This window comes from Colletotrichum karsti (assembly GCF_011947395.1).
Source record: "Colletotrichum karsti strain CkLH20 chromosome Unknown Scaffold30, whole genome shotgun sequence".
In the NCBI taxonomy this organism is placed as follows: domain Eukaryota; kingdom Fungi; phylum Ascomycota; class Sordariomycetes; order Glomerellales; family Glomerellaceae; genus Colletotrichum; species Colletotrichum karsti.
Window position 1 is genome coordinate 218,469 of NW_024065930.1, and position 8,443 is coordinate 226,911.

Below are 8,443 nucleotides of genomic sequence, written 5' to 3' on the forward strand. Positions count from 1 at the left end.
AAGTCCTTCTTCGACCGTTTTGAGACAATGTCACTGAAAGGTCACTAGGGAAGGTCGGAACCCTGAATGGCCGATACATGGTACTTCCAGGTTGACGGTGGATACATACTGTTCGCGCATACCACCCCAAGTATCCCGGGCGATGACAGGGAAGCGCGTCTTCCATCTTCCCGAGTTCAACGACATACGGACGTACACGCTCGTGACGCTCAGTAACGGGACGGGACAAGCCCGTCTAGAACCTCTTCTTTGACTCCTTGCATAATGCCTTCTGTTTGACACCAGATCTAGAAGTTCTATCCGAATGGTGTGTGAGAGGGCCTGGACCTAGAAGGGACTGATTAATTTGCACAAATGAAGAGGTCTGCAAGCGCCAGGTACTGAGGCTCAATTCCCTCCTTTACTAAGCTGCTCAAAAGCAAGCGCCTGCATTCGTATCCTCACCTGAGACTGGTAAGGAATATTTGCTGCGGCTGTCGTGGCAGAGCTTTTGGGGAACAGAACATGCGGGCCTGCAGCGGCCCTTTTTTACCGTCCATTCAGAAAATGAGGCGGTCGAGCAATGTTGCTGTGTGACTTCCCGTAGGCTGCATGCATGCATAAGATGGAGCATGTGTGGTGACGTACCGGAGGCAGAGCACCGGAAACCGTCCTGCCATCTACGAACAGAATGCAATTAAATCCATCGCGTTGGCCGGCATGTTTACGAGTTTTCACTGTTTGCGATGCTCAACTATTTCTCGACGACCATGTGTGAAGTGGCCAACGACAGTCCTTACCACGGGGAAAACCTGTGAGCAAGCAACCAACTTAGAGAGTAATAATGGGCGAATTAAGTATTCACATTTGTTGAATCGTGCCATGTTGATCTCCGTACCATGTATTCTAGATAGGATATTCATCAGGAGGAAGCCTTCACGGAAATTGTGATGCTACATGGACAGGCATCTAGCCAAACCGAACTTAACAGGTTCGACGTGATGAAAGTGGCCAAGACCTGTGAGCACATGAGCTCTCCCAATCTGTCACGATGCTTCGTATGGTACCAGATTGATCTGACTCGTTGCAGGATCTTGCCACGAGAGCGCCAACCGACCGAGGCACTTCAATTTCTGTGTAATTGTGAGTTCGTTGGAACGACCTGAATGACAGCCTGTCAGGGTCGTCTCATTCAAGCCTCACTTCACTTGCCTAAGGTAGATGGCCTACATGTTCGGCCCCCCATGTTCTCTACAGAGCGGGAACGACATCCACAATAGTCAACTCATTGGCAATCATCGCCATTGGAAGTTCCCCGAGCAAAGCTAGCCGTATCTTGCAGAATGAGGCCTCCCCCTCTTTTGTGACCTCCGAGGAATTGTTTGCTGATAGGCCCAGATAACTCAGATAGATGCTTGGACGATGAGGCGTTACAAACACGCCCGTAAACTATGTAGCGTCGCGGTACTATCAGACCAAAAAGGGAAGTTGAAAACAATGGCTTTGTGCCTCCTTGACAGGATTGCTCGCCAAGATGACAACCAACTCGCTCGGCAACTCAGGCAGTTGGCACTTGTAGTTACAATATCTCTCGTTGACTGCAAGCAGCATCCGATGCAAGTACACGTATGATTTGATCTATTACATTCGTCTTGTGTCCCGCGACAAATCAGCAGCGATTCCGCCATCTCGACGGGTCTATGTATGGACCTGGGGAGGGGAGAATCCACCGCGCAACGGCGACTTGCAAGGGTGAAGACCCCTCGCTGGTATTGGTGGATTGTTCGCCATCAACTTCATTGTCGACGTCTCCGCATGATCTCCATCTTGGTATGTTCACTTGTGAGGAGAAGCCTCTTGTAGCCGAAGGAAGCGATGGAGAGTTCATCAACAGGAACTATCAGCTGGAACGAATGAGCGGTCAGTCGATACATGACATGAGTTTGCGGAGGTGATGCCCCGAGTTGAACTTGACAAGCATGCCCGCATCGTGGAATTCCAGAAGTCAAGTGCCACAATTACGTACCACCGAAAGCCCCCGCTGTGGTTCCCATCTCGAAAAGCTAGGCAGGGTTGCTCAACGTTCCCCGATGGCCCGAGTACCCATAGCAAGGACCGGCCTGCGGAAGCGGCGGAGTTGGCTCTCGAAACTGAAGCCAGCATGTCGGACATTCTGATAGCAGATTGAAGATAGCAATGGATTTCAAGTTCTAAGACACCGGGAGAAAGTTGGACATTCAATCAAGACTGTTGACATAGCTGACTTCACATAAAAAGAGTGTGAACATGTAAAAGATGCTGTTAGACCTCTAGACATTCTATGGGTATTGAATCATAATGAATCATGTTCAGAGACATCATATACAAAAGAAATCAACATAAAAAACATTTCCATATTCCATAACGCTTTTACAACCAAAAATCACCATGCTAGCATAATCGTTTACTCATCGTCGCTCTCGGAGCTAGACTCATCATCGTCCTCATCGTCCTCATCGTCGTCTGTGAGCCATGTCGTTAGCATCTCATATTTGTCATGTGTTATGAGCAGGAAGCCTTACCATCAGCGGGGACCTTGTTCTCGGCAGCGCCGTTGGTCCTGTCGCGAACCTGCTTGTAGTGGACGGGATCGGTCTTCAGGTCCTCGCCCTCAATAGCAGCACCATCATCCTGGACATGCTCCTTCAAGTCGGAAAACAGCTCGTCGCCGAAGGCACCGGACTTCTTAGCCCTGGTGATCAGCTGGCTGACGATGCCGGAGCCGACCTTGGCAGGAGTGTTCAGGATCTTCTCCAGAGCCTCACGGTGACCGAAGCCACACTTGGCGTGAGGGTCCTCCACCGGCGCACCCTCGGCCGCGCTGTCTCTGAAGCGCATGCCGGGGGTCTGGTATCGGCGGATGCGGACCTCGCCGTAGGCTCTTGCGAGATCGATGGCGCTGACCTTGATCTGGGCAGGCTCGGGAGGAGGCCAGAGCCTGGCCTTGGTCAAGCCCATGATGGCCGATCCGAGCAGAAGCTGCTCGCAGTCCTCGACGGTTCCGTCCTCGGTGCCGGCGTGGCAGTAGCGGATCTCCTCTCCGGGGTAGCAGGAAGGGTTGAGGAGGCGGTGTACGGGGTTGCTGACGGCCTTGATGATCTTCTCGACAGCCTCGGCGCGGGTGGCGGTGAGCATGCCGATGACCTCGTCGGACACGGGCTGGTCCTTCCAAGGGCGGCCCTGAGAGTCGAGGAGGGTGCCGTCGGCAGCGACGCGAGACTTGTAGGCGGCCTTGGAGAGGACACGAGTGAACCAGCGAGCCTCACCGAAGACCCAGCTGAGGACGAGGGTCTTGTCCTCGTCGTTGCGGGCGCCGGCCATGAGCACGTGGCGGTTCAGAGCAATGACCCACTCCTTCATGAAGGGGACGAGGAGGTGCGCAGCGGCGTACTTGTCGGCGGCCAGGGCGAGATCGTACAGGACGTCGACGTTGGGTCGGGTGGGGAGCTCGTGGAACTTGAAGTGGGCAATGGAGAACAAGGTGTCGAGACCGCTGGCGGTGTCGGCGGGGGACTTGAGCTCAATGACGCCGGAGGTGTTGTTGGCGAGCAAGTCCCTGAAGACGCGGGAAGCGGTGGTGAGCGCCGAGGCGCGGACGGAGTACACGGCGAGGGTGCCGTTGGTCTCGCGGACCTTGATGTGAAGGTCGGAGTCCTCGTGGTAAGAGATTCTCTTCTCAGCTTCGGGGGTGGCGACACGGGCAGGAACGATGACAGCGCGGGTAGCGAGCTGAGCGCCCTCGGCATCGTTCTTCTCCTCGTCCTCATCGGAAGACTCGCCCTCATCCTCAGTGGGATGAGCCTCAACAACGGTGTCGTCCTTCTGGGCAGGCTCAGGTGTAGAAGCAGACTCAGCTCCGTTGGTCACGGGAGCACCGTTGGCAGGCGAAGTCTCGTCCTTCTCCTCAACAGGGGCGACGGCTGGTTTGGCCTCCTTCTCGCCGTTGACAGGCTGCTTGGTGTCGAGGAAGGGCTTCTCACGACCGGGCATGGCGGTCATGGGCCTTCGAGCATCGGCGTCGGCGTCGGCAGTCTGAGCCAGAGATGGGATACTCCTGGAGGAGTCGGTGCGTTTGAAGGCGCCTCCATCCTTGACCGGGCCAAAGGTGGGCGTGGGGGGCGTGGATGTGACGTTCTCGTTGGTGGTCTTGGTGGTAGGGGCTCTGTTAACTCATGTTAGACTTGTGATCTTGCCAATACTGGAAGCGTTGACAACTGTAGTAACTTTCGCCGGTTCAAATGTCTTTTCGTGATCTTGAAAGACGGGAGGCAGAACATGGGGAATGAGGGCATAGCAAAGGAACGCTACCGAAGTGAAGACACTCTGGGAGGAACTGATGGCAACCGCAGCAGCGACAGTCTTTTAGGGTGTCTCAAGATAGGTGTGATGGATCTCCCTCCTTGAGGGTCCTCCACGGAGTCATCATGATGCCCAGACCAGTCACGATACTGGCCGAAGGAGTCGGGCGCGTCACCCTGGGGCGGTGTTGGCGGACTACGAACCACCGTGTAAGAGAGGGAAGCTGATTGGAGGTGGCGACATTGGCTGTCGATGACAACAACGGACAACGACGACAGGAGGATTGTGGACAGAGAGACACGTCAAACATTCGACACATGCGGGCCGACAACTCGACAGACCCGAAACACAGCGTTGGCCGTTGGCAAAGCGAGGCAGAGGCGCCGCGGTGGAGATCTTCAATGATGCGGCCGCCCGCGATTGCAGCCCGGCCTGTCGAAGCGGGGCGAAGGGTCCAACATAATGCCAGGGGTAGCGAGCACATGCTGGCAACTTGCAAGGGGTGAAGAGAGGATAATGAAGAGCGGTGAAGAGAGAAGGCATCGCTGGTGTCCCAGACAACTCCAAAGTCCGCGAGGCAGAGAAAGAAAACAAATAAAACCAAACAGAAATCCAGACGACGTACCTCTTGAATCTGTTGTTCAAGAAGAGAAAGCCGCTGCCGGACTTGCGGCGCTCGGGGTCGGCGTTCTGGACGGAGTTGCTCCTCCTGGAGTCGAAAATCGCGGGAGACATTGCGGGGAAGGGTATCGAAGGCCGTAATCTGAACAATAAGAAACGCAAAACAAAAGTGAAAATCGACGACGCCTGGATGGGAAAAAGTAACTGCCAGGCCAACCAGAATAGCCGCAGTGATGCCCTCAAGATATCTGAACTCAGGGCGAATGATAGGGATGAACCAGACAGAGAGGAATAAAAAGCAGATCAAAACCTGAGGACTGGACGGTCATCTATATGTACTCTCGACTCTCGTAGGTCGGTTCAGCCCGAGCATTGATAGGATCCACTGGTTGGCAATCAATATTGGCCATCCGTTGAGTCCAGTCTTTGAATCCATTGCCTTCAAAGTCCTGGAATCGCCGAGGAGACGGCCCACCAGATGGCTGGTCAACTACCTGAACCATGAGTTTTTAAACAGGGTCTAAACGAGATGGGAGGTCGACGTTGGGCAGCAAACCTATGGCGACAACCGTAACCACCACGACGAGCCGCCCTCTCCTCTCACCGCTCGACGAGTCCGACGACCGTTCGCCGGCAGACGCGTCAAGGCCTCCTAGACGGATTGATTTTTTCTCTGCGCTCGAGGATCCCTGTCGACGAAGGTCCCCGGGAGCTCGGAACTCATGCAGAATTCCTTTCAGAGCTCCACCGGGGTGACATTTTAGCGCAGTTCGCGTTGGACGTTGCCCTCAGATGTCACCAGGGTTATGCATACAGATTCGGCCGATCGCATCCACCGCCCTTTGGGCTCTTGGTCTTGGCGGCATGAAACATCGACGACGAGCCGTTTCCCCCTTCAGCCTCTCTCGTGATATCGTCAACCTGTGCTATCGAGGGTCGATCGTTTATCTCTCTCGCCAACCCCTCTTCTGGTGTGAAGTCCGCGGGAACGGGCGGGGGTCGCACACCGCATGCTTGCGATATGAGGCCATGTTCGTTGGAAAAGCCTGTGTTTGGCAGTCGAGACTTGGTCCATGGTTGGCTGAAAAGATTTGCTCACCAGCCTCATCTGCAAATAACTGGATCTCGTCATGTCGCGATGCGGTTGACGTGAAGCGTGCGTGAAGCGAGCAATAGCCTGGTCGCATGCGGACCAACGGTTTGACGAACGCATTTGTCGAGTCATCGCGCCTCGCATGGGAATTTTGAAGATTGCAAAAAGAGGATTTGAAAGCGGTCGATCATTATAAGTGGATTTTGAATCAATATTTCCCTCCCTCGTCTGCACATTTCGTCGCGTCGATCACGACCGATTCATAAGCACGGCCCATGTGTGTACAAATGTGATATTGTGCACTAATCTAAACAACATGAACGTTATCCTAGGTAGCATAAGCCCTCAATAAACCGCTGGTATCGCACAATTGCCAACCCAAAACGCCTAAACATATCGATGTCGAAACTCCAGAAGAAGATGTCCAAGAAACCACAACGATTCGAAGTCGCCTCGCCTTACTGACCGATAATGACCCCGTTCGGTAGCTTCAAGCCGATGGGGAGACCCTTGGTGAACTTCTGAGCAAAGGGGACTCCAGCACGCGTCGCAATCTTTTCCTCAATGTCTTTATACATGTCGTAACTGAGTTCCATGTTAGTTGATTGGCTCTCGATGGTATGGGAGCAAGACAGCTACTTACGCGTTCATCTCCTCGATCGTGAGCTTCGCCTTCTCGTCCTCGACCTTGTAAGTGCTGCAGCTCTCCGCGTTGCTGGAAAAGCCTGTCGCACAAGTCAGAAAACCCGTGCTTCGTCATTTGGAAAGAACTTCAACTCACCGATGCGCTCGTTGATGTTGTAGGCGGCCTTGGCAGCAGCGGACTGGACCCTCGTGGCACGAGGCAGACGCACGGCGTTGTAGATCGAAAGCGTGTCGAAGACATCGCCGTTGAAGTACTTGGGGTGGAAGAGAATACCGAGGGCCGCAGCATCCTCGATGGCCATACACGCTCCCTGGCTTTGGTGAGGCATCATCTGCTGCTGTCAGCGAGAGTCAACCAAACTTAGTTATCGCCGAGACTTACGGGGTGTCCTGCATCTCCTAGAAGGCAGACCATGTTCTTGTTGAGGTAGGGGTAGGGGTCACTAGACGAGATCAGTGACTTCGTCGAGGAATATCTGAGAATTCGATGACTTACTGCATCCACAGGCGCCACGGCTGGATGTCCATACCAATGGCAAGATGCGCGCGAACTTGAGCGTCCAGCTCGGGGTAAGGTGCCAACAACTCCTCGACGGGGCGGTCCTCGACACCCCAGGCCTGGTTGGTGTAGTCGCCCTTGTCTCTCGGGAAGAAGCAGTAGTAAGACAACAACTTTCCACCGTTGCAGGGCGAAAGGACGATCTTGTCCCACTTGCCCTCTTGGCCTCCCCAGTACTCGAGCGCGGCGTCCTGTGAGTAGTCGACCAGACCGGCCTTGACCGCATCCTCGGTGAGGACGTTGGCGTGCAGGCAGCTGGAGTCGGCGGGGCGCTTCTCCGGCTTCACGCCGATGAAGCCCCGCACCGCGCTTCCGATCCCGTCGGCGCCGATGATGAGGTCGTGGGTGGCAGAATATCCGTTCTCGAACTCCACCTTTCCGGCGCCGAGATCAATGCTACTGCACTTTTGCGAATGTCAGCATACCGACGTCACGTTCCTGGAAAAGGCAGGTCATGTCTTACCTTGTGGTTGACGAACAACTTGGCGGGCGTCCCCTCCCCCGCCTCCTCCAACGCCGAGTCCTTGAGCATGGCGTGCATGTACTGGCGGTGGAACATGTTGTAAACGAAACCCCAGCGCTCCTCGTAGTCGTCCAAGTCGTACACGCTGACGGGCTCGCCCGTCTTCCAGTCGCGGTTGATGAGCTTCTTCAAGACGACGGGGTCGCCCTTCGCGACGTCCACGCCCCACTCGTGCAGCCATCGCGTGCCGTTGGCGGCGCAGGAGACGGATGCGCCGACTTCACCGGCGAAGTCGTTGCGCTCGTAGATGGAGACCTTGTGGCCGGCGCGGCGGAGGGCAATCGCAACACACATGCCGCCAATGCCACCTCCCACGACGCCGACGTCGAGCTGTCTCCAACCTCCGACTGGCATGGAACCCATTGTGACGATGGGGATGGTGATGTGAGGAATACCTGAGAATTATCGGACGAGTCGAGGTGAAAGAGGCTGGGTCAGCTGGATGAACCGTTCACTCTGGACTCGAATGAATATGAAACTTAATAGAACGAACAATGCGCTTGGATGGCTTCCACGAGGCAACCTATGTACTTATCAACGGCCACCATCGTCATTGGGGTAAGGTGGTGCATGGTAAGGCCAACCCGAGCATCACCACACCCTCCATCGGCATCTTCGGGGGGGGGGGGGGGGGGGCCCCCCCCCCCCCCCCCCCCCCCCCCGCGGGGGGGGGGGGGCGGGGCGG

At 55.3% G+C, this 8,443-nt stretch overlaps 2 protein-coding genes across 2 annotated transcripts; both read right to left on the reverse strand.

Annotated features, from left to right (window-relative positions):
• Positions 1 to 2,422: 2,422 nt before the first annotated feature.
• CkaCkLH20_08787 (uncharacterized protein) lies at positions 2,423 to 5,052 on the reverse strand (the record flags this gene model as incomplete). Its single annotated transcript, XM_038891502.1, has 3 exons — positions 2,423 to 2,481; positions 2,541 to 4,180; positions 4,943 to 5,052. The coding sequence occupies 3 exons, from the start codon at positions 5,050 to 5,052 to the stop codon at positions 2,423 to 2,425; spliced, it is 1,809 nt and encodes a 602-aa protein (XP_038743138.1).
• A 1,437-nt stretch (positions 5,053 to 6,489) lies between these two features.
• Positions 6,490 to 8,121, reverse strand: CkaCkLH20_08788 (Monooxygenase FAD-binding protein; the record flags this gene model as incomplete). The annotated part of the gene is made up of 6 exons (XM_038891503.1): positions 6,490 to 6,616; positions 6,675 to 6,756; positions 6,813 to 7,008; positions 7,059 to 7,119; positions 7,173 to 7,639; positions 7,699 to 8,121. The coding sequence occupies 6 exons, from the start codon at positions 8,119 to 8,121 to the stop codon at positions 6,490 to 6,492; spliced, it is 1,356 nt and encodes a 451-aa protein (XP_038743139.1).
• Positions 8,122 to 8,443: the final 322 nt, after the last annotated feature.